This window comes from Pararge aegeria, chromosome 14, assembly GCF_905163445.1.
Source record: "Pararge aegeria chromosome 14, ilParAegt1.1, whole genome shotgun sequence".
Lineage (NCBI taxonomy): Eukaryota > Metazoa > Arthropoda > Insecta > Lepidoptera > Nymphalidae > Pararge > Pararge aegeria.
The window spans coordinates 5,294,299-5,320,549 of NC_053193.1; the positions used below are offsets into that span (position 1 = coordinate 5,294,299).

The window sequence follows — 26,251 nt, forward strand, 5'->3', positions numbered from 1 at the left end:
ATTTTAATATATCATTAACTGACTTTAAATCAATATTCAGGACTGGACTTGCTAGCAAATTATTTAAATTGCCGCCGAAAGTAAAAACCACAGATCAGTAACTTTCAACAACTCTATTTTCAACAACAATTTCTTTTATCAGCTATTCCAGCTCTGTATCCTAAAATTTTCGTTTCTTCCTCGACATTTGAAGTAACTTGAGCAGTTACAGTTAGTTATAGTACCTAAAACCCGTAAGTCTCATGCTGCTTAGTTATCGTCGGAAAACTATGACATAGAAGCCAAGCCGACAGCCTGAAAATTTCATTTGCGTCCGAAAGTTTGGCACCTCCTCGACCTTCCCAATTACTAAGGGTTAGTGAAAAATGTGTGAGTTACATGAAAAAAGTGCCATTGAGTCCCCAAAAAATAAAGTATGGAAATAAAAAAAAAAATCAAATTCAATTTTCTAAAACATATTTGTATTATAAAATTCTACTGTGTTTTTATTAGACTCTTATTTCTAGTGTTTTCAGTCAGGTCAATTGATTTCAGTTTGATACGTTTTCGATACCTGGTATATAAATCGATATTATGAAATAATAATAAAATAGCCGTATAATATAGATATATCGAAAATTCTTCGTAAGCTTAGTGTTGTACATAGTATCGAGTGAACTGGGAGACTAGAATGTAAACCAAGGTCGAAGAGCAAAGACGCTCGTCGCACATACACTATAGTCTGTGGTGTTAAGCAAGCGGACGAAAGCAAGAGGAGTATTTTTCAAAAGTATAGTTTTGTTGTTTAGTGATCGGAGAAGCATTTTCTAGCAGAATTAAAGGTAAAATTCTGATCAGCATTAATTTCAATTGGAATTTAATAAAATATAGTAAGTACGCATCCTTTGTGCAAATTAGCGTCTGTCAAGCATGCATTTGCAACGTATTGCATTTTTAAAAAGTGCATTTTACATTACTTGTTCTGGAGTTCTTGCACCTTTATTGATAATCAATATACAAAAGCGCGTAATATAACATTAATCCAAACACGTGGTTGTTAATTACCCTTCAAATTGCATTATTTTGGTAATGTGAATGTCAAATAATTGACCGTTATTACCGGCTGCAGGTATTGTTTATTTTTTTTCATGCTTTAACTGACCAATAATTTAATGTGTTGTCAAACTAAGCTTCACCCTCAAGGAATAAAACTGATAAAGCTGTTGTTTTCCCGAAAAAAAAACTCAACTCAATCACACGTTGACTTAAACATGATTTAACATCCATAACGCGATGTGTCTCATAATATACACCTAGTTTTTGTCATAAGCTAGTGTCCTCAGTTGTACACATTATATTAGGTATCCAATTCTTGCTGGATTTGTTAACTGTGTATCGGGTCATATTTTGCATTGGCGTTTTCAAGCCAAAGCTATAGTATATAGAAGGTGCCATTATGGCCTAGTCTAATGAGACTAAAGTTATCCCACTTTTTCACTTTACACACTCTGCACATGTTTACAAAACAGTAATCAGTTTAAATAAATACTTATCTGGATATTGAATGATGGTAATGACATGTCTTGGGGTAAAATTTTGAAAAAATATTACCCGATCAAAGGCAGTGGTGTGCAAACCGGGAATGCACTAAGCAAGCAGATGATATGAAAGAAAGAAAAAATCTGTAGTTCAAGTTATACAAAACTTTAGGATAGGCATTCGTAGAGTTATAAAAAGCCTACCCTAAAGTTTTCATAACTGATGAGATTTTCTTAATTTTATACCATCTGCATACCTTGTGCATACCCTTTATGCACACCATGGTTATAGGAGGATGAGATTAAGAGTATACTAGCATTACAGTGCTTTAAATGTGATTTGTTAGGCTTTGCCGAATATTATAATATGTTAGCAATACTAGCCCAGAGTCCAGACCAACCAGCTTTACATGCTCTTCAAGAAAAGGGATTGCACCTAATAAAATAATTCCCCAACCTTTTGAAGCCATTCTTCACCCTACATTTTCTAACAAATAAAACAAGAGGCAGATTTTTTATTTAATAACATACATAACTAAATAATATTTTCAAAATAAGATGGAGGCAGCAGCAGAAGTCATGTCACCACAAGAGCTGTTGGCAGCAGGACGCAGGGACCTTGCAGTGAGAGACTATAGTTCAGCTGTTGAAACTCTGGCCAAGGTCTGCGAGCAACTTGCCAAGTCACATGGGGACATCGCTGATGAGTGTGCTGAAGCTTACTTGTGGTGAGTAAAAAAACCTGTGTGTACCTCTGGTTAAGAGCTCAGTTTCTAGTGAGAAATTTTGTACTTAAGTTTAATTATTTGACCCTAAACGGGCCAGGTGGTTCTTTTGTAACATAACGGGCCAAGTGTTGTTACTGTGACTACATGTACTTTAGTTCACATATTTTTGTGTTATTGTTCAAATAATAAATAAATAAAACACATTCTTATTGATATTATTTACTTTTAATTAGAAGTGAAAAATTAACAAAATATAACTTATTAATGTTAAAAAAATATATATATATAAAAAATACTACACAGAATCTCTAAGCTTCTGGGAAAAGTCCTTAAAAAAAATCTAAATAAAGTAATTTTTGGAATAACATTTTGTTGTCTTAAGAGATCATATAACATAGAGAAAATAAAATATATTCACATAAAATGTCTTGCATTGTTTTTATTGATGTTAATGGTTAAGTTAAGGGCTAATTGTGTGAAAGTGAACTACAATTACATTAAATATAAATAAATAAATAAATATACTACGACAATACACACATCGCCACCTAGCCCCAAAGTAAGCCTAACTTGTGTTATGGGTACTAAGATGACTGATGAATATTTTTATGAATAACATACATAAATACTTATAATATACATATAAACACTCAGACACTGAACAACATTCATGTTCATCACACAAACATTTTCCTGTTGTGGGAATATAACCCACGGCCTTGGACTTGGAAAGCCGGGTTGTTGCCCCCTGCGCCAATCGGCCGTCAAATATACATTATATACATTTACATTATACAGTCAAAATCTGTTATAACGACATCGAAGGGACTACTCATATTTAGTCGTAAAGACCGATAGTTGTAACAACCGGTGACAGATATTAATAGGAAAGACAATACATGTATGTAATACGCGATTTTACTTTGATATTGATTTGTTTTCTTTTTTGCGACATGTTACAATTTTCACAGTTAACTCATCAATATGTTTTAGTGCGTCTTGTGTAAAGATAAGTAACAAACAGACTTAAGAGGTATGACGAAGCGGGCCTTGAGGCTAGGGCATGCACGTACTTTGTTTCTAAGAATTATAAAAGACCCTAAACTTTGTTTACTTTTACGATAATAGACATTGACCATTATACTGTGCCAGATGTGGATACTGTTACCTATTCAAATTGTTTACAATACAGCTGAACCGGTCGTTCTACAGATATAATTTTCCGAAAACATTAACCAAATGTGGTCGCTTAATGCGGTATGTCGTAGTAAACAATGTCGTAAAAACCAATGTTTTACGATAAGGCGGTCATATCGTATTCAGCCAGGCCCTTTTATTTTGGTCAATTTAACCGGTATGTTGTTCTAAACGATGTCGCCATAAACGGTTTTGACTATATATACATTATGTATTACATATTACATTACATTACATATAACATTACCATTCTAGGCCTATATTATAAACCTTACCTAACCTTAGAAAATAAAATATCATTGGAGGAGGGAGGTAGGAATTTATAACTGTCTTTCCTTGAACAGTTTAGATTGCACTCACTTCATGTAGTCTCCTTAGGATAAGTACACTTTTTCATCGTGAAAAACGCTGCCTACCTTCTCAGGATAAATGTTTTTTTTTTTTCTAGGTATGGGAAAGCTCTGCTAGGACTTTCTAGAGAGGAAAACGGTGTACTTGGTGATGGTGTGCCAGGAGATAATGAAGATGACAATGAAGGTAGGCAATAACAAAATTCTCAATCCAGTAAGGTGATTAATTCCAGAAATTTATAGACAGCCCATTAACTATATGTAAAATATTTCATCATCATCATATGAACCCATTAACCGTCCACTACAGGGCACAGGTCTCCCACAATTTTAAGAGTTTAGGCGGTAGTCCATAATGCTGGCCCAGTGAGCATTGATGGAGTCCACACAACTATGAGAACGAATTATTGAGAACTCTCAGGCGTAGAGGTTTCCTCACGATGTTTTCCTTCACCATTGAAGCAAGTGTTTGTTTAATTGCTAGCCCCTGAAAATGAAGCTAAAGACCTAACTACTAGGTTATTACTCTTAATAAAATATATTCCAACCTGAAAAGGTGCCCAGAAGAGATAGAAGATCCAGAGCTGGCATAGCTCTGGATCTGCTATCTCTTCTGGGTCTCTTCTGGTAAAGTAATACATTCATTCATTAATCATAATACATTAAGCAATTGTCATTTTTTAGAAGAGAATGCAGAAGAGAATGGCGAAAACGCAGGAGAAGAAAAAAGTGAAGAAGCTGTCAAAGAAAATGGAGTTGTAGAGAAGAATGAACCAGAGTCAACTACAAAAGATGAAGAGCCAGGCAGTAGTACTGCTGAACCTGAAGAATCAATGCCTGATGATAAACCTGTATGTATTTACTCTTCTATGTCTTAGTCTCGTCTAAACCATTCCATCATTGTGCGTCCATTAGATGCACAATGTAGTTAGGTAGTATGGTAGTACTTTTTGTGACAGAGCTCATCAAAAGTATGCTTTATTTATTCTATCTAAATTTTCAAAAAAAAATCGATCCATACAAAATACTTGTGTTAGTATTTGGTTAGTGTGATTTTCAATAAATTCTTAAGTTAGTGTTAGTATGTTAGTCCTCACGTTAGATGGATCCCATTGGATGGGTGAAATTCTCATCCATTTCTTTCCACACTTACGGAGTGGATAAAAGTGCCCTCTATGCACGCCACTCTCTGTGATAGGTTAGAACTTCGGCTTCATTTTTGGAGGGCCGTTATGTTAGTTATGTGCGTCAAGGAATTGAAACACACTTAGGAAAGGAAGGAAGGAATTGAAGTTAGAAAACCTGAATATCTCAGAGTTCTCCATACTGTTCTCAAAAGTCGTGTCACCAGACCAATCCTCATGGTCCAGCGTGGTGGCCTAAACCTGTAGTGGGTTGATATGATGATGATGATGATGATGACTGAAAACAGTCATGATATCTCAGTGTTCCACCGGAACACTCATATTAAAAGTAGTGTTGTTTGTAACCAGGGAACTTCAAATGGCGAAGGTGACGAGTCTATTGCTAACCTGGAAAACGATGATGATGTTGACAATTTGCAATTGGCTTGGGAAATGCTTGGTGAGTTTTTATTCAATACTGCCTGGTAACTAAGCGTCAAGTTCTCTGCAGTTAACTAAGTTTTTTCTAAAACCTTACTGTGTGATGTAGTTTAAAATACAAACTTAAGTTTTAAAAATTGTAAACAATAATATTATAAGACAGCTTATAACATAATCAGTATTTTCGTAAGTTAGAAGTAGAGTTAGAATTAAAATATGAAAAGGGATTTATTTTAAAGCATTTTTTTTTTGGCCTAAAAGTGTTATTAACATAAAAGATGAAAAAAGAGGCAGCCAGTAAAAAATTACATGATAGCAAGCAACAACGCCTGCTTTTTCTATGTATAAAAAAAATAAAAAATAAAAATATAGAAAAGAAGCAGTGGCGTTACGCTAAAAGACTTAGTAAATAATCCTTCCTGTTTTCTTACACAGATTTATCCCGCAGCATCCTTCAAAAGCGTTTGGAGACTGGTGGAGATGCAACACGGGCTTTGCTTGCTGAAGTGCTTCTCGCTCTCGGCGAAGTTGCACTGGAGAGCGAGACCTATGACAAGGCTGTTGTTGATATGAGTTAGTATTTAATGCTTTATTTATCAGAATAAAACAAAAATCCTAAAATCCGCATTGGGCCAGTGTAATGTACTATGGTCGAAACCAGAGTTCCCCAAACTTTTTTGTGTCGTAGACCCCTTGCCATGTTTTTCCCTGTTGGGAAGACCCCCTACTTACCGGATATTGATTTCCTGTAAATTTCTAACTGTAGTGAAGTTTAGTGTTAAAAACCTAAAGTGAAAACACATGATAATTTATACATTTATTAATTGAAATTAAATTAAAACTACTCAAAATAAAATTTTGTATCTGTTATGTAAAATATACGTAACATTAAATTAACATAAAATAAACTATAAAAAGCTATAAATAAAATAATAACATAAGCAATAAGTCAATATTTTTAGTGAGAAGGATGAACCTGATGCTTTAATAATAAATTATCAACATTTGGCGTCAATTTTGTAAGGGTTATTATTCATTTCATGGACCCCCAATATATTACGACAATACACACATCGTCATCTAGCCCCATAGTATGAATGAATGAATGAATTTACTTTTATTGCACATCACAAAAAGTACATAGAGCAATAAGAAAAGTATAACCAAACAAGTATACAATTTGGCGGCTTTATCGCTACATAGCGATTTCTTCCAGGCAACCAATGGCTAAGATAAAAAACAGAAAATAGTTAGGTGGTGCATATATACATATTTCATTACTTAAATATATACATATAATATATAATAAACCATATTTGTAACTAAAGACAAATAAAAAATAAGTAACTACAATTATGCATATAATATATAAAAATAATATAACAGATTAATTATGAAACAAAATATATAAAATAAATAATTATCCTCAAATAAAACAAATACAAAATGAATAATAGTAGAAAAGTAAGCATAGCTTTTGTTATGGGTACTAAGATAACTGATGACTATTTATGAATAATATACATAAATACTTATAATATACAAATATACACTCAAAGCACTAACATTTAACATATCCATGAATCAATGCTTAATTGGCCAGTGTGGTTAACTACAGCTCTCTAGATTTTGTGTGGCAACACCGATCCACTCGCGATTCGTGCCTCGATTATTATTTCCGCCGGACTCAAATCTACTATTGCTCTGCTTTCCAACTTAAAACTGGAAGTGATCAAAATATTATTTACGCAAAATCTAAAAGGTTTATTTTCACGCGCGCTAAGTCAAGCCGACATAGACAGCCTACATAAAAAATTGTTAAAGGAATATGCTCGTATTTATAATGTATCTCATTATTAATTTACAATAATTTTATAAAACTAAACATTCATTTATCATAATTATTAAGCTATTATATTTTTACAGTGAGCTGCTTGGATATACAGAGAGAGTTATACAAGAGTGATGATAGACGCATTGCTGAAACTCATTATCACATTGGTAAGATTATATCAATATTATACTTTTATACTGATAATAAGTTAAAATGATTTACTTGTGTGTTTGTGTACTACTGTGGGTGAAATCCTGTGCACAACTATTTCCAAAAATGGGTAAATTTTTTTTGTCAAATATATTTTACTGACATGGCATTCGTATCATAGGTTTATTTATTGATCTTTTTACGCTAATGTGTCAACTTAATAATAATGTTACGTTGTACATTATAAGTTTCTTGCAAACTTCCATCCAATGTACCCCGACCCACTGCGCCGCATAGTTCGCCCGCGCTATTACTTCGTATTCTCTGCTTTTAGAATCACGTTGGCATGATGCTTTACCCTTTCTCAAGAGTTGGGTTAGTTTAATTAGAACAATATTTAAGTAATAAATGTTCATTCAGATTGATTGTCACTGACAATAGCGCCATCAAACAAAACCATACAGCTTTATTTTTAGTATCAATGTATTGTCATGAAAGACTTCAGAATTTGTGCATTCGCTTTATCTTCGGATTGCGCAAATTCGATCACGTTTCTGATTTTCGTCGTCAATTAAAGTGGCTGCCAATTCGTTTTCGCCGGAATGTGCATATTTTAACTGTCCTTTACAACATCCTATATAATTCTTCTTCTCCTGGATATTTGTGTGAGCGTATAAAGCTATGTCTTCCGCCTTCCCTTGCGGTCTTGCGTGTCAAAAAATCCTCTTGATGTCCCTTCATATAATACTATTTTCTTCCAGAAATCTTTCTCCGTCCACGCAACACACCTTTGGAACTTACTACCAGAACATATTAGACACTGCCGATCGGTGCACTCTTTTAAACACAATGTAAAGGAGCATTATCTATCGTTGTCATAGTATATTTATCACTGTTTACTTATTATAGATATATATTTATATTTATATTATATAAATATTTATTATATTATTTTTATGTATTTTGTATATATAGTATATTCAAATGTTATTTTATTAGTATGTAGAATTTTGTTATTATTTAGATATATTAAATATACTTAGTACTTATGAAGTATATTGTACCTTTATTTGACCTATACCACAATTAAATCTTCTTACTCACATCCTGGGGTAGCTGGAAGAGATCTCTTATAGAGATAAGCTTTCCTTTGTACACTTCATGTATCTTATGTTCACAATCACAATTTATGGTACATAAATAATAAATAAATAAATAAATAAATTGTCATGAAAAATCATTCCTAGCTAATTATAGCACCATACACAATTAAATTTTCAATAGAGAATAAGTTATGCGTACAATGTTGAAACAAAGCATTCCAGTTTATCTTTAATCACGCTTAAGTCTGCCTGTCAGGATAGATCTGTTTGAAAAAATTTGTCCTGACCTTATGCATCACCAGGTGTTAAAAGACAAAGAAAAAGAAGAAGACACATTTCCGCGCGAGCGAAGTCGCGGACAATAACTAGTATTTAATTTTTAAAAAAAAATTTTCAGGTATCGCCAACTCCCTCGCAACCAACTTCGAAGACGCGATAACACACTTCAAAAACGCAGCGAACATTCTCGAAACTCGCATCAAAACCTTAGAAAACCCAAGCAGCGTCACAGACGATGCCACCGTCAAGAAATATACTAATTCCGATCCGTTATATACCGTCGAAGGGGAGATTAAGGAGTTGAAGGAGCTACTACCGGAGATACAGGAGAAAATCCAAGATATGATGGATTACAAAGCTGAGGTAAGACCATGTGATTGCGTTGAGGCAGCTCGGAATATGCTTAAAAGTATGATTCTTAAGGAGAGGAAACAGTGTTATGTACATGTTGAGGTGTAGGTTTATTTTTAGAAGTGTGAGTGGATTGTTAACATGCTGAGTTTTTTTATATATTTTAAGGCAGGACCATTCGTATATAATTCTTAATTGAAAAATAAAATAAAAATTTTGCTCAGGCGATTTTTATAACGAACTTAGATTTTGTTTGCGCATAGCTAAATTTAAGTGTATTATTATTTGACATCTATTGTTGTACACCAGTCTTAAAAAACAACAAAATAATTGCTAAAATGTTTGTGCGAGACTGAAATGTAACCATCCAATATATACATATTTAGACTATGCTACTAACCCTATTGGAGCGATAGGAGGGACAGTGCTTTTACCACAGAATTAAGAACACTCAGAAACCGTGTTCAATACTAATATAGAAGCATAAAAAACCACTCCACTTGAGTATGGTTTTTTGAACAACCGGCTAGTCACTTCATATCATTTTTCATTCCGCGTGTGTAAAGTGAGACGTGCGCGGGGCGTTTTCACTGTTTCTGGACACAATGCACTGCATAATGGCTGAATGAGGATTCTGTATGTTCTTAATTCTATGGCTTCTACTCCCTTTTTCCAATCAGAGAGAGCCAATATTTATACACTGTGCTCAAAATTAATTAGATTAATTGAATATGCCCAGTTTACTTCAAGTCAATAGTCTTCTAGAAACTAAAAAGAATAAAATAAAATGAATATTATTGTGAAATTAGTACATGAAAATTTGTCACAGGTTTGCTGAGTTGCTACCAGCTCTATGCAATTTATTATTGATCTTGTTACCAATGCCTGCACTTTATTTTTTCCACCCTGTTTAGTTATGTAATAGTATATTGTGCAACTAGTGCGACAAGTTGTCGATTGCTAATCGATGTCGCACTTGTTGCACATACTATTTTGTATTACTCATGCGGGGAAAGTAGTACGCTCGCTGTTGTGGTTGAAAAAGAACCGTTTGCCCATTTTAAAATTTGACAAGAATAATTTGACAAATTTTAAAATGGGCAAACGGTTCTTTTTCAACCGCAACAGCGAGCGTCAAGATACTACTTTCCCCACATGAGTGATACAAATAATCTTTTCGTTACTTATATAAGTATACAAATTAGAAAAAAATTAAGTGTGTTTAAATATAAACAAAAAATAAATTATGCACACATATGCAAGGTTTGATTATGTTTAACCGACTTCAAAAAAAGGAATAGATTATCGGTTATATTTCTATACTAGTTCATTTATACGTTTTTTTTTTATCAGAACTCTATTTATTATTTGTAAACTTACTTAACAGTTTATACTACTCTGTACAGTAATGAAAAGATTATTTTAACTATTAGACAAGTATTCAAAAAAAAGACTTTTAGAAAAGTAATAAAAAAAAGACTATACGTGCGTTCGCGAATAAAAAGTTGCTCAAGCTGCAACTTTCTATAGTATTCTTCGTTTATTTCCATCCGCAATGGTTTTAGTAGCGTAAGCAACAGGTCTTAGACAAGACAATTAATGTAATGAATGAAATTAACTTGTCATGGTCAAGTGACATTTCATTTAAAATTTCGTCCATTTACTAAGTTCTTAAAGCGTTAACTATTTATAGAAAATTGAGTGGCAGTTTTCTGCTTTAATAAATAATTGATAATTTGCGGCCAACATTATGAATATCATAATAATATTACGTTTTAAATTAGATACCTTAGGGTCACCGCCGGCCGGACGAGACTTATCTCACTTGAATATAGTTAAAATTTTGACGACTTCTATACAAACGCTCGGTTAGTGGTGACCATAAGATTTTTTATAGTGAAATATTAATTAAAATCTCGATCCATTCCAATTACAAAGTAGTAAGTGTGATAATTTAAATCGTCCGTAGTTCCTGAATTCTGAAGTTGCCAAATTGAACTTTAATATTTATGTGATAAAATTGAAATTTGACTGTCCAAGCCAGTATTAGAATTTGTTAGACTTAAGTGCCTTATAGAATCTCAATTTGCATTTTTAGTAAATATAAGATACTCATAGCTCGTAAGTGTCAATGTCGTAAAGGTTTTCGCCCATTTGATATGATCGGATCATGCTTAATGAGACTAAATTGGTAGGTGATTGAGATAATACTTCCTACAGCTAGGTGCCATAACATTTTAACTCATTAGTTTGTGTAGGAGAAGTAGATCGTCCAACAAACTTGGCGATGTCATAAAATATGATACAAACAGATAATATCTATGTAATTATATTGCTTTGAATTTAGTTCTGGCTCATTATCGAAAGATAAGCTTCACTACGATATTTATTTTAATAAAGGCTACTACTATCGCTTGCAATGCCGAAATATTGGCTGACTACTATCGCTTGAAATATTATTTTTAAATGACAGTTTTTATTACATAATTGACGTTACTGGATTAAGAATTATAATTCTGGAATAAGAGCGCCGCGAACTATGTTAAAATAATAATATAATACTGCTTCTAGCGATAGTGGCAAGTCTTCTGATCATAAACTGAAATTTACACCAGCAATTATTGTATTAAAAGTTTATTTAATGAAAGCTAAATTTTGCTTTTGTAAAATAATTCTATGACATGAGTTATAATTTCTACCTTCACCATCTACATAATTCCTTGAACTAAAACAAAATTCCTTGTAGTATTTTTATTTTTTCATAAAAACCACATTTTTTGATTCCTCGTTGGTGATCACATACAAGTTGGTGGAAGCCTTTAGTTTTTAAGAAACATTTTTACCACACGGCCATTTTTGTATTGCTTTACAATTTTTTTATTAATAAAATCGATCACAATTCAGATGTTGTGTTATTTCACATGCCTTTCATGCATTAATGGCCATGTGGTGGAAATTGTTGTGATTCTTTAGTACCTATGGCCATTGATGTTATGTCCCCTTTTTGTTGTATTGCTGTCTTTTAATCATAATTGTACATATTTGCGATGCCATGGAAGTTTTAACTCACTCTTCTCTTATTAGAGAGAGGGAGTGAGAACTGATACCCTCTTGGCCGCTTCGGAGGGTTTTAACGATTACTGTCACGTGTTGTGATAATAACCGGTAACGACGGTTTACCATAGACCGAGAAAGACGTGCCGCAAAGCGATTTAGCGTTCCAGTACCATGTTCCGTAAGAATCGATTTGGGTTTAATGTAACTGCCATACAACTGAGGCAGACAAAAAAATAACAAACAATTTTTTTTTTCTTTTTCACAAACTCACTTTGAATTTGAGCATTATGTTGCCAACTTTCTTTGAGATACATTGAAATTGCTGCACTGGCCAAATACTGCGAGCGGCGGCCGGTAAATATCTGCCGTGGTTTAGCGGCCAAGTAAATTACACAGTAAACTCCTGCCGTGTTATTAAAAAATGGAACGATCTTCCACAACAAGGAGGTTCTCCTCAAAAGTTTTATTAAATTTTTTTTTCTTTAATCTTTCTCATATGGAAAAGGCAAAAGTAAGTTTTATTTCAATTTCGAACTGACTGGAAGGTAACAAGCTATGTAATGACAAAGTCCACAGCCAATTTAAAAAATGTACATTCTATAACACCTAGGTACTACTGAAAAAAGTATGTTTTTCCCGAGAAGTTTGCATTTTAGATGCACCGTTTTCGAGGTTACGTTGCCGCCATTTTGTAACAATGCGTTCAATAGTCATAATCTTGCAGTTACTTCAGATATGCAGTAAATTTAAAATCACCGAGATTTATTTATTTTTATTTGTAATTGTAATTATCGAAATAAAAACTTTGTTGCAGACGATAAAACGAGTACGCGAAACGCTATTTTCTTCTAACGGCGAGTCGACAGTGTCGTCGGCTAACGGCGCTGGTTCCAGCAAAGCTGAACCCAAACCGGCCGCCTCCGATATCTCCCATCTAATCAAGAGAAAGAGGAAGAACAGCGGGGAAGAATCGCCAGCACCCAAGCGGGTTAATTCATGAATAAAATAAATTATTTCACTGATTCTGTTGTACGTGAAACTTTATATAAGACTAGCAAGAAAGAAGGATTCTCTCATATCAACGAAGATTTTTTTGGAAAAAGTGTACTTTAAAAAAATTGTCGTTGTGTCTTTTAAATTCTTCAATAGCTCTAGAACCTTGTTATCATATACCTAGGACCATTAAAGAGGCTCTTACATAATTTTTGTACTCCTTAAATCTCATAATTATATCGAGGGTTGTTCAGGGAAAAACCGTAAATTCGCTTTTGATACGCTTAGTTTTGCGAGGTTATAACTACAACATTGTTAGTTTAGGCAAATGTGTAATTTTTAATCTGGTAAAACTTGGTTTAATATATTTGTTCATTAAAAGAAAATCAATTTTTCGATAACAGGTACGTTAAGATTTGGGTGAACTGTTGTAGCGTTGTTGTCATGTCGATAATATCTTAAGAGTCAAAATATTTGAACGCTGTCAATCAACTGAGGTTTTTATAATCTGCAACATTGAAAAATAGATTACAAAGAGAGGCAGATATCGTTATATCTCTTTCGCACAATATACGCTCGCCCGTATATTGTGCGAAAGAGTTAGCACGACATCAGCCGCCTCCTATAAATCTATTCTTTATTAGCGCAGGTTGGTTTCTTGATAATAAGGTGATTCTTAAGTTTTTAAACAGGGATACACAGCACATTTTTGAATCAATAACTAGTTTCCGACAAAAGCAGGCATTACTAGGCGGAATTCCATGATAATAGTAATAATATAATAATAGGTATAAATTTGCCCCAATTAATTAAGTGTTAAAGTATTTAAGTCTCTAAAAACAATATAATAAGTAGAAAACTGCTATATGTTGGATATAACTTAAAAGCAGGCGTTACTAATTGCAAAATATGAAGTCTGTTTTTTCAACATTGTGACATCATCAATACCCTTTAACGGTTAAATCCTGGAGCAGTAGCACAGAACGCTGTTGCGAGACTCCCGATTCAAGATGGCGGATTTTAAATCATATTTTTAGTTAATAAGCATTATTTAAAACGACTACGCGATTTAAAAAAAATCCAAATCAATACTAAGCCTGAGTACAGAGCTCAGAGCTGCAAACCGATGGGACTACACATACAAATCGGTTAAGTTGTTACTTTAAATTATATGCAATAAATTCTAATCAGATGTTATTATAATACTATGCCCTTATTGTGTCAGTCTTCGGTAATAATCTACTTACTACTATGCCACAAGAAATCTATGCGCACGTCGATGGTCACGCGGTTGACAATAATATCATGGATATATGTATATTTTTTTTATTTGATTTAACTTGTTTTTTTTGATTGGTGGGGTTATACTCTTAAATCATATCTTCTATAACAGAAGAGTCATTTCCTTGACCATAGATAGTAAACTTAAAACCAGTGATTCCTCTCTTAGCAAGCATAAAAGTCTCACTATGTTACACTTGCCAAATACTCGTCACTTGCGTTGCAGCCTAGTGTACCACAAAGCGTTGCGCATCTATTTTTTCGTGCGTTGTATGTCTATTACTAAAGCGAAGCCAATAATAATGGATCAATGTCGGTTAGGTTGTTATTTAAAATTCTATTGTATCAAATTTTACATAACTGTTAACTATACTATCATTTTATTGTGTCAACAGTCAGCTACTAGGTACTACTGGTAAAGTAATCACAGTAGTAAATGATGGTCAAGCGTGTGACAATAATATTCAGCGTGCGTTTTAGTTCTGTTTACAAACTGATCAAACATGCTACAAATGTGTAGGAGTGTCATTGATGTAGTTCGAACGGTCATTGATGTAGTTTGGGTAAAATTTTAAATCCAGAGGAATTGCTATCTAGTTCGCGTAGTGTTAAGGTGCGATTTAGAATTCACAGTTTAAGATTAGGCATCAATTGTCAAGATGAAAGGTGTGCAACTTCTGTAATTATATTTTCTTTGAATTCCATCGCCTGCACACAAATTTACAGCGTTGGTTGACCACAAAAGTGGTATAAAGCGCGTAGGTAAGCACGATAAAATAATAATAGCTAGGCCAATGAATGAATGGTTCCTGAGAGATCGAGATTGAATGGACGACGTAACTTTGAAGTTGCTTTAAGATAACAAACCACCATGCCACACTAACAAATGATTATGCCGTTAAAAACTATATAAACTTACAAAACGTTTTATAATTTTGCGCTAAATTGAATGTTGAAAAAAATTAAAAATTTATAGCCATAATACGCTGTTAAAAGTTTATGCTAACTATTTATTGTTGTTTTTTACCAACTGACAGTAAGGAACGCATTTTTTCAGCGGCTGGATTGTCACCCGCACTGACCTCTATTTAACATTGGATAGCTGTAACTATGCAAATGACAGCTTAGATTTAGTACCTACCCATTGAAACGCCAAATGTGACTAACGAGTGTCTCTGGAACTAATATTATATAGTGTTTTAGTAAATGAAATTTTAGTTCCTCTGATACTTTTATTATAGCTGCGCAACTAACAGCGCCAAAATTGCGTCAATCAATTAGGAAAAGAACAAAGCACTGACAACAGCTTGTCCTGTAGCACAGACATAAGTGGTCACCTGTGTTACCATAGATAATACATAACAGATTCCTTACAAGAAGTGTCAGAGGGTCACTCTATACTTCTCACTAGCGGAAAGTGAGCTTTTGTGAAGTTTAATTAATAATTACTTGTAGGTAATCACACTTAAGGTTTTAGACTAAGGTATTGTTTTTACACAATATTTTGTTTAATAAAGACGCCCAACTTCCTAGAAAAAACACGTTTAATTTAAATTCCTATGCCTATACCATAATTCAATGCGTTGATGCATTTTTTTTCTACTAAACTTCAAAGCGAGAAACAAGTGAAAAAGAAATAGATTTTCTGTAGCGAAATAATATTTACAAGTTTTTTGAGCAAGCTATTTTATACAGCACTGGCTGTTTGCGTTCTTTGTCCACGTTCAAATCATATTTAATGCGAATGCTTCTTACCAATTCTATGGGCAGGTAAAAAAAATTGTATTACAAAAAATAATATATTTTAATAATGTTCCACTAACGAAAAGTTTCAAAATTAATTGCACATTTATTTTTAAAAATAAGGTAACAAAGACCGTTTAAAAGCTAAGGCCAAACCAACCCGCGTGTCAATTAACAAGACAAGACGCAGCGGTTTGGGCACGTCTTGTGATTGATCGCAATTAGAACGCAAAATTGCATGCTTGCTACTGCGTTTGCGTGGACGTTCTAGTTTGTATTTCCTTTGATAAGGAGTTCACACTTGAACCACAGCTTTGCCGGTGTTCTCTCCCGCCAACATTCCAATAAACGCATCAAAGAGTTTGTCGAAGCCCACCGTCGTGTGTTCCGCGGTTTTCAATTGACCGCTCTTTATCCAAGAGACCAATTGAGTAAAACCTTCCGACCAGCGGCCAAGCCAACGCCACACAATAAAACCTTCAATCCTCAATTCCTTGAACACGATGGATGGCTGTAAAATCGTGGCTTTCGGCAATTGTTTGTCGTTGTAAGCGCTAATACTGCCGCAGACAGCCACTCTCCCTCTTATATTCATTTGGCCAATGATGACACTGCTCAGTTCGCCACCAACGTTGTCGAAGTAACAGTCTACTCCTTGAGGAGCAGCTGCTTTCAAAGCCGACTGCGCATCGACCTTTTTGTAATTCAAAGCTTTGTCGAAGCCAAGCTCCTTTTCTAACCATTGGCATTTCTCATCTGAACCAGCGAAGCCGATGACCTTGCAACCCTTGATCTTCGCAATCTGGCCTACTAGGGATCCCACAGCACCTGCGGCTCCAGTCACAACGACAGTTTCTCCAGCTTTAGGCTGACAAAGCTCTAGAAATCCAAAATATGCTGTGACTCCGGGCATTCCGACTGCACCTACTCCTAATGAAGGAGACAGACCTTGTAGATCAGGTAACTTGTACGTTAGTCCTTTGGGGAATTGACCAATCTCAATTTGCGTTTCTTTTACAATGACATAGTCACACCAACCTTCGTGGGTGACGACTTTGGTACCTACTGGGTATTTGGGATTCTTAGTCTCTTGAACCACTCCAACTTGAAAACTGAATTGATCGTAGGGAATAGGAAGGTTCTTGTTGTACGCCCGCAGGTAAGGATCTACGCTGATCCATTCAGTTTTTAGCAAAATCTCACCATCTTTCAGAGATGGTAGTTCATATTCGACGATTTCAAAGTCTGATTTCTTGGGAACCCCGTCGAAGTATTTTTTGACGACCCATTTCTTCGCTTTAACCATATTGATTGATTGCCAAATTGTTGCAGTTGTGCTGTAATATATATATATAGCTGTATTTTTTATGTTAAAAAGTAGTAGATACGTATTAGGAAAGTAGGTACTTCAGGTTAAAACATAAGGTTTATTGGGTACCCAGGTTTTTAAAAGGTAGGTTCATAGACAGCCGTATGCCTACGTTCCTAAAGTATCTTTAAGGTGCAGGCTGCGTAGGAAATAAAAAAGGGGGTTTTAATGAACTAGCAAGTAGCGTTTCGAAACACGTAGTACATAAATAGTTTTTAAATTTTAGTATGAAGTCTGGCTATATATCAGAAATATGACGTATGAGTAGATTTATCATAAGCATGTCTTGTTTGTGTAGGTACAATTAAAAATATACATATAATTAGTATTCGCGAGCAACTGCATTAAAACCTGCCTGCTATATCGCTGCCTGTTAGCTAGTTAAAACCCTAAAATCGTAAGTTAAAAAAGGCATCATCTTAGAATCCAAGTTTAAAACCTATGATGTCTATATGATGCACTCCACCTAGATAGCAGATCATCTCCAGTAATTTACCGAGAAAATGGTCAATGGTACCTAGCACATATAATAATTATTAGGCCAATATTAATTTGTTAATACGTAAAACAAAGCATAAAAACAGGTAGGTAGGTAGCTTGTACTTATAAAACGAAAGCTCTCGTCGTCTGGCCTAAAATAAGTACATAATTTGAAGTTTTATGAAACATCCAAAGCGTCCAAACAAAAATACAGTTTATCAGTTAGACACAATTATGTAGATAAAATGCCGGTTTGTTTTATCGGCTCGTAACCAACTGAGCGATATCACTGGTTGGACACTTAATATCCATTTGTTTTATATGTTTTATATGTCTATGCACTTCACTTTATTACAGTAGTACATAAGCACCTACTTGAATTATGCTATTTCGTAGGAATAGGATGTGATTTTTAAATAAAATGATAATATTTACTCTACCTCTAAATCCCAAAGCACGTTAGCGCGTTATCTCGAACCTCACAGCACTGTGTACAAACGAGCACGCACAGAAATATAAACCCGTCCGTCAATAAATATAAACCCGTACGACATTATTATGTTGTTAAGCCGCGTAAGGCAAACGTCACACGATTCGAATACTCGCTGGAAATTGTAATCAACCTAAAGGCTTCTATCAAAGACAAAATCAGGTTTACATCCCTATGTTGTCCCAAGGACTCGTACAGAGTGATTTACATCTTCTATTCTTATAACCATGGCTTTGGAACACCCTTCCGAGTTCTCTGTTTTCTAATTCTGTCAACTTGGGTTACTTTAAAATAAAAGTGAATAGGTGTTTTCTATGCAAGCACAGAGCAATTATCTATACAACGTGTATTGAAATGAAATTAAATATTTATTTTGCTAAATATGGGTTACATATTGGTGTTTAGGATATAAAGTTCCAACATATTCTGTTAATACATCAACATGCAAAATTTAAACATTAAGTTATATTAATAATAATCTTATTTGTTATCAATTATATAAAATAATGTTCTGAGATTTATAGTGTCATATTAAATCATTGTATTAGTTATTTAATCACAATTCTAAGTTTTAACGTCAAATAAAAACAATAAAAATAAAAATTTCATTAACATATCAGAAAATTGAGGTCACGCACTATGGAGGGTAGAGGTAAGGAGAGTCACCTTATATGGGAGAAAAGTTGAAAAAGTGTCCAGTTGTATGCGCTAAATAACAGTTCAAAAATCCTCCACAATGGCGCTGGTGGATGCACAGGGTATGGTATGAATGTAGCAATCGTAGATGTCATTATCGACGAAAAATTTAATGTCATTATCGACTAAAGTAGTTAATTATTGAGAATTTCAACAACTTACGTTGTACAAAATATTGTGGTAAATATAACCTTACTTCCTTGTTTATTTTTCAAGCCTACTCTAACAATATTTATATTTGGCGCTTCTTTTAAGAGTTACCTTGATGCAAATGTGGCGCCATCCTAATTTAATACATTTTGACGACACTTTTTCATATACACAGATGATCCTCCTTACCTCTACCCTCCATATCACGCACGCATGCAAAATTTGGCAGGAACCACAGATATTTCATGATACCCATAGCAGCTAAGGTATTCTGCTATGGTATAAAATGATCTGTCACACAGGCATAGACACAGTTTCCTTTTAAAGGTTTTCAAGGTTAGTTTTTTTACATTTATTTATATTTTATTATATATTTGGCAGCTCATTGCGTAAGGCGATTTTAAAGTCTGTGCAAATCGGTATTTTGGTAGGTTACTAATTTATTGTAAGTGAAAACCGAAATAATACTTCCCAGGCTTTAAAGGTACCTACATTATTAACTGTCTCTGAGACTTATCAAACATGACATGCAAAATTAAAATTATGTTACACTCCTGTCACTTTATTAGGTAAGTGTCGCATTTCGTAGGTACTATGCGTGTGCTGTTCTTTTATTTTCAATAGGGTTGTCATAAGTAAACACTTAGAATGTTTTGAATTTGTTTGTATTAAAAAATAAATATGCTTCTTTTGATTTATATTTTTTCTGGGTGATTCATTATAAAATATACTTAGGCATCCTTCAACATTATTTCGTTATTCGGTAACACTGCCCAACCTTTTTTGATTTGAAAGATTTCCTATATATACAACAAATCTTAAAATTTTAAACTATTATCTCAGCAAAGTATTCAATTCAATAGTAAAATTGGCCCGAAATTTATAAAATTTCTTAGTGTTACTTCCACTTTTTGTAAATTTTCCAATCACATAAATTAATAAGACAGATTTTCTATGAAATAGCTTCCCTGGTTAGCATAATTGGCAATTATTTATTATTGATTCAAATGTTGGCCTACAATTTATTACTTCTACGTAGACCTATAGTGAAAGGTCGAATATTTGTATAGCTCTAGTCCTTCTTGGGATGAAGTGTCATCGGTCGTTGTTTGTTAAAGTAATTTTATTCACTACAAAAGAACTCGCTACATGTGACTGAAGCTTAAATCTTATCTTATCTCCAAAGTTGAATTTGTTCCTTTGAAAAGTAACACTAGGAGATCTTGTCAAAAATCGTATTAAATGTGAGTGCTTCTGACCAATTCTATAGACATGTATAAAGAAAGATACAAATTATTACAAAAAAAAAAATAATAGTTCCACTGAGAAAATGTGTCAAAATCGATTATAGGTCAATTTATTTTATAAAAATAAAGTAAATAATAAAAGTATTTAAAAGCTAAGGCCAAACCCGCGTTTGCGGAGCGTGCATTTACTTGCACAGCACAATGAAAAGACGCGGTTTGGGCAGGTCTTATGATTTGCTGCAACTAAATCATAAAATTGCGTGCTACCGCGTTTGCAGACTGAACGTGTTTGTTTGTATGTCATTTGATTAGGAGTTCACACTTTAACCACAGCTTTGCCGGTGTTCTGTCCCTCCAACATTCCAATAAACGCGTCAAAGAGTTTATCAAAACCCACGGTCGTGTGTTCTGCGGGCTTCAATTGACCGCTCTTTATCCAAGAGACCAATTGAGTAAATCCTTCGGACCAGCGGTCAATCCAACGCCAAACAATAAAACCTTCAATCTTCAATTCCTTGAACACGATAGATGGCTGTAATATCGTAGCTTTCGGCAATTGTTTGTCGTTGTAAGCGCTAATACTACCGCATACAGCCACTCTCCCTCTCATATTCATTTGGCCAATGATGACACTGCTCAGTTCGCCACCAACGTTGTCGAAGTAACAGTCTACTCCTTGAGGAGCAGCCACTGTCAAAGCTGACTGTGCATCGACCTTTTTGTAATTCAAAGCTTTGTCGAAGCCGAGCTCCTTTTCTAACCATTGGCATTTCTCTTCTGAACCAGCAAAGCCGATGACCTTGCAACCCTTGATCTTTGCAATCTGACCTACTAGGGATCCCACAGCACCTGCGGCTCCAGTCACAACGACTGTTTCTCCAGCTTTAGGCTGACAAAGCTCTAGAAATCCAAAATATGCTGTTACTCCGGGCATTCCGACTGCACCTACTCCTAATGAAGGAGACAGACCTTGTAGATCAGGTAACTTGTACGTTAACTCTTTGGGGAATTGACCAATCTCAATTTGCGTTTCTTTCACGATGACATAGTCGCACCATCCTTTGTGGGTGACGACTTTGGTACCTACTGGGTATTTGGGATTCTTAGTCTCTTGAACCACTCCAACCTGGAAACTGAATTGATCGTAGGGAATAGGAATGTTCTTGTTGTACGCCCGCAGGTAAGGATCTACGCTGATCCATTCAGTTTTTAGCAAAATCTCACCACCTTCCAGGGATGGTAGTTCATATTCGACGATTTCAAAGTCTGATTTCTTGGGAACCCCGTCGAAGTATTTTTTGACGACCCATTTCTTCGCTTTAACCATATTGATTGCCAAAGTGTTGTGCTGTAATGGAGATATTTTCTTGTTAAATAGGGAGATACGTATTAGGAAAGTAAGTACTTTGTACTTGAGGTTACAACATATCCAGGGTTTATTGGGTACACGTTCCTAAAGTATCTTTAAGGCGCAGTCTTCGTAGGAAATCAATAAAAAAGGGCGTTTTAAAGAACTAGCTAGTAGCTTTTCAAAACTCGTTGTACCTAAATCGTTTTTTAAATTTTAGAATGGAGTCTGGCTATATTTCGGAAACCTGTCCAATGAGAAAATTTTGCTTATAATAGCAAGTCTTGTTTATATACAATTAAAAAAATAAATATCAATAATAGCCGCGAGAAACTGCATTAAAGCTACTGCATACTTAAGTAAAGTATCAGGTATTGACCTGATACTCATATGCATGCCTATTAGCTAGTTAAAATGATAAAATTGTTAGTTAAAAAATGCATCATCTTAAAATTATCTTAAAAAAATCAAGTGTAGAAGCTATGATATCTATATATATATTTTTTTAGATTTATAGACGAGCGCTTGACTGCAATCACACCTGATGGTAAGCGATGATGCAGCCTAAGGTGGAGCGCGCTTGCCTATTCACTTTTGATTTGAAGGTACTCATATTGTAGGCACTGGGGAAAATGTAAGCTGGAAGGGCGATTCTAGCGGTGCGGATCAGAAATGAAGATGCGAAGCGCTTCGTACGTCGTATATCGACCACGTAGGAAGGCAGATCCTTACGGAGCCTCGCGGTTCGATGGTAAAAAGGCTCTATATGATGTATTCCAGCTTACAAGATCATCTCCAGTAATTTACGTCATTATAAGAAGATCTCGAATGCAACAAACAAAAATAAAGTTTATCAGATAGTCACAGTTATCTAGATAAAACGCTTATTTGGTTTTATCGGCTGGTAACCCACGGAGCGATATCTCTGCTTGGACACATAATATCCATTTATATAATAGGTTTCATATGTTTATATCTGTCACTTTATTACAGCAGTACATGGGCACCTACTAGAATTATGCTATTTCGTAGGAATAGGATGTGATTTTTAAATAAAATGCTAATATTTACTCTACCTCTCAATCCCAAGGCAGGATAGCGCGTTATCTCGAACCACACAGCACTGTGTACAAACAAGCACGCTAAGTATTAATATATGTAAACCCGTCCGACATAGTAGCCATGACTTGCTGTTTGTGCGATGATTATGTTGTTATGCCGCGTCAGGCAACGTTTACACGATTCGAATACTCGCTGGAAATTGTGATCAACCTATGGGCCCCTATCAAAGACAACAGCGGGTTTTCATCCCTATGTTATCAATATTAAAATAATTAAAAAAAAAAATAATTTGTTATTTCCATCTTCTTTTCTTATACGCATGGCTTTGGCTTTTCCGATTTCTCAGCTTACTAATTCTTTGAACTTGGGTTTCTTTAAAATAAAAGTGATTAGGTGTCTTCTATGCCAGCGCGTTCCATCTTAGGCCACATCTGAACTTTCCATAATGTGAAATTGTGCTCAAGCGCAGAGCTTGTCTATGCAACGTGTAAATGACATTATGTTCTGCCTCTGAGACTTTTCTAAGAAACCGAAACCTGATAGTGTTTGAGTAAACCAGTGCCATGGTTTTTACTGAAAGAAATCAGACTCAGGCCTAACATCACATACAAAATTAAAATCATGTGGCTCCTGTCACTTGGTTGGGTACGCATCGCATAGCGTAGGTACTATGCGTGTGTCGGTCTTTTTTTCAATAGGGTTGTCATAAGTAAACACTTAGAATGTTTTGAATTCGTTTGTATTAAAAAATAAATATGCTTCTTTTGATTTAATTTTTGCTTTTAACCAATTCTATAGAAAGATAAAAACCAGATACATTGCATTACAAAAAATAATTTATTTAAATAATGTTCCACTATTGATAAGTTTCAAAATTATTTGCACAAAGGCCAAACCCGAGTTTGCGGAGCGTGCATTTACTCGTACGGCCAATGACACGACTCAGCGGTTTGTGCGAGTCTTGTGATTGGACGCAATTATAACGCTTAATTGCGTTTGCAGGCTTGTTTGTTTGCATTTCCTTTAATTAGTGTTCTCACCCGCCAACATTCCAATAAATGCATCAAACAGTTTGTCAAAACCCACGGTCGTGTGTTCTGCGGGCTTCAATTGACCGCTCTATATCCAAGAGACCAATTGAGTAAATCCTTCGGACCAGCGGTCAATCCAACGCCAAACAATAAAACCTTCAATCTTCAATTCCTTGAACACGATAGATGGCTGTAATATCGTAGCTTTCGGCAATTGTTTGTCGTTGTAAGCGCTAATACTACCGCATACAGCCACTCTCCCTCTCATATTCATTTGGCCAATGATGGCACTGCTCAGTTCGCCACCAACGTTGTCGAAGTAACAGTCTACTCCTTGAGGAGCAGCCACTTTCAAAGCTGACTGTGCATCGACCTTTTTGTAATTCAAAGCTTTGTCGAAGCCGAGCTCCTTTTCTAACCATTGGCATTTCTCATCTGAACCAGCGAAACCGATGACCTTGCAACCCTTGATCTTCGCAATCTGGCCTACTAGGGATCCCACAGCACCGGCGGCTCCAGTCACAACGACAGTTTCTCCAGCTTTAGGCTGACAAAGCTATAGAAAACCAAAATATGCTGTGACTCCGGGCATTCCGACTGCACCTACTCCTAATGAAGGAGCCAGACCTTGTAGATCAGGTAACTTGTACGTTAGCTCTTCGGGGAATTCTCCACCAAGCTCATTTTGAGTTTCTTTCACGATGACATAGTCGCACCAACCTTTGTGGGTGACGACTTTAGTACCAACTGGGTAGTTGGGATTCTTAGTCTCTTGTACAACTCAAACTTGGAAACTAAATAGATCGTAAGGATGTTCTTATTGTACGCCCGCAAGTAAGGATCTACGTTGATCCATTCAGTTTTAAGCAAAATCTCACCGTCTTTCAGGGATGGTAGTTCATATTCGACGATTTCAAAGTCAGATTTCTTCGGAACCCCGTCGAAGTATTTTTTGACGACCCATTTCTTCGCTTTAACCATATTGATTGATTACCAAAGTGTTGTGCTGTAATGGAGATATATTTTTGTTAAATAGGGAGATACGAATAAGGAAAGTGGGTGGTTAAAGCGAAGAAATTCGTTTTAACCATATTGTTTTGTTGCCAAAGTGTTGTGCTGTAATGGAGATGATTTTTTTTGTCAAAGAAGTAAATAAGAAAAGGGAAGGTAGGTATCACTTATGTTCTCCAGGTTACAAGATACAAGAACAGGTTCATACAAGGTCTCAACAGGTATGCCTGTATTAAAGTAAGTAATTTTATGGCCTAAGTATTTTAAAGCGCATGCATCCCTATTCCGAAATCAATGAAAAAGGGGGGTTTTAAAGCAGTTCTTTTCGAATCTCGTTCTCTCTAGTTCAAAAATGTTTAAAAGTGTTTTGGATATTTTAGTATTGATTCTATCTTTATTTCGGAAACTTGACGCTCCAATATAATTTGAATAAATTCCTTCCGATAACCTAACTACTTATAAGTTGGTATCGGATGCAATGTCAACTTATTAAAGTGTTGGACTCGCCCGTGATGTAAGTACTTCGGTACATGTCAATCGTATACCACTTTACCACATTTATTTAGTATTTTTAAACCAATTAGATTTTTTGAATAACGGGAATGGCTGAAAATCAACAACTACTAAACAAAAAAAAAACAGGTAGATATTTATGAATGTTATAAAAGGAAACAAGTTGTTGTTTGGCCTAAGATACTTGACTTGAAGTTTATGACATGTTTACGTTAAAACATTAAAACGTCCATATAAAAATACAGTTCATCCTATGTCACAGTTAAAGGTAAAATGCCGGTTTTGTTTCACCGGCTTATAGCCGAGCGATATCACTATTTGTACACATACATTTTGTATTAACAATTTTTAAATATTTCATCACTTTATTACTAGTTACAGTAGTTCCTACTTGAATAATGATATTTCGTAGAAATAGGGTGAGATTTTTATATGAAATGCCAATTTTTACTGTACCTTTAAAACCCAAATCACGATAACGCGTTATCTCGAACCAAACAGCACTGTGGACACACGAGCACGCTCTGAATTAATGTATAAACCGGTCTGATAGTAGACCACGGGGTGTTTGTACGATGATTATGTTCGTATATTCAAAGACATTGGGCAGGTTTTCACTCCAATGATGTCAATATCCCAAAAATTCGCACAATGCGATTCGCATCTCCTTTTTTTATTATAATTTTAATCATAATTTCTTAAAAAT

At 34.9% G+C, this 26,251-nt stretch overlaps 3 protein-coding genes and 1 pseudogene across 4 annotated transcripts; 1 reads left to right on the forward strand and 3 right to left on the reverse strand.

Annotated features, from left to right (window-relative positions):
- The first annotated feature begins 670 nt into the window (after positions 1 to 670).
- LOC120629601 (histone-binding protein N1/N2) lies at positions 671 to 15,048 on the forward strand. Of its 2 annotated transcripts, none has more exons than XM_039898577.1 (9): positions 671 to 869; positions 2,076 to 2,245; positions 3,891 to 3,979; positions 4,477 to 4,643; positions 5,286 to 5,376; positions 5,793 to 5,930; positions 7,284 to 7,358; positions 8,842 to 9,086; positions 12,946 to 15,048. In XM_039898577.1, the coding sequence occupies exons 2-9, from the start codon at positions 2,076 to 2,078 to the stop codon at positions 13,129 to 13,131; spliced, it is 1,161 nt and encodes a 386-aa protein (XP_039754511.1). In that variant the 5' UTR covers positions 671 to 869; the 3' UTR covers positions 13,132 to 15,048. The 2 variants fall into 2 exon arrangements, with proteins under 2 accessions (XP_039754511.1, XP_039754510.1); XM_039898576.1 differs by having other exon boundaries at positions 671 to 821.
- A 1,142-nt stretch (positions 15,049 to 16,190) lies between these two features.
- On the reverse strand, positions 16,191 to 18,835 carry LOC120629602 (prostaglandin reductase 1-like). The gene is made up of 2 exons (XM_039898578.1): positions 18,438 to 18,835; positions 16,191 to 17,485 (listed from the first exon to the last, which is right to left on the reverse strand). Exon 2 carries the CDS (start codon positions 17,452 to 17,454, stop codon positions 16,444 to 16,446), a length of 1,011 nt encoding a protein of 336 aa, XP_039754512.1. The 5' UTR covers positions 17,455 to 17,485; positions 18,438 to 18,835; the 3' UTR covers positions 16,191 to 16,443.
- A 1,164-nt stretch (positions 18,836 to 19,999) lies between these two features.
- Positions 20,000 to 23,083, reverse strand: LOC120629598 (prostaglandin reductase 1-like). The gene is made up of 2 exons (XM_039898573.1): positions 23,005 to 23,083; positions 20,000 to 21,928 (listed from the first exon to the last, which is right to left on the reverse strand). The coding sequence occupies exon 2, from the start codon at positions 21,905 to 21,907 to the stop codon at positions 20,897 to 20,899; it is 1,011 nt and encodes a 336-aa protein (XP_039754507.1). The 5' UTR covers positions 21,908 to 21,928; positions 23,005 to 23,083; the 3' UTR covers positions 20,000 to 20,896.
- Positions 23,084 to 24,013: 930 nt separating this feature from the next.
- Positions 24,014 to 25,042, reverse strand: LOC120629450 (annotated as a pseudogene).
- Positions 25,043 to 26,251: the final 1,209 nt, after the last annotated feature.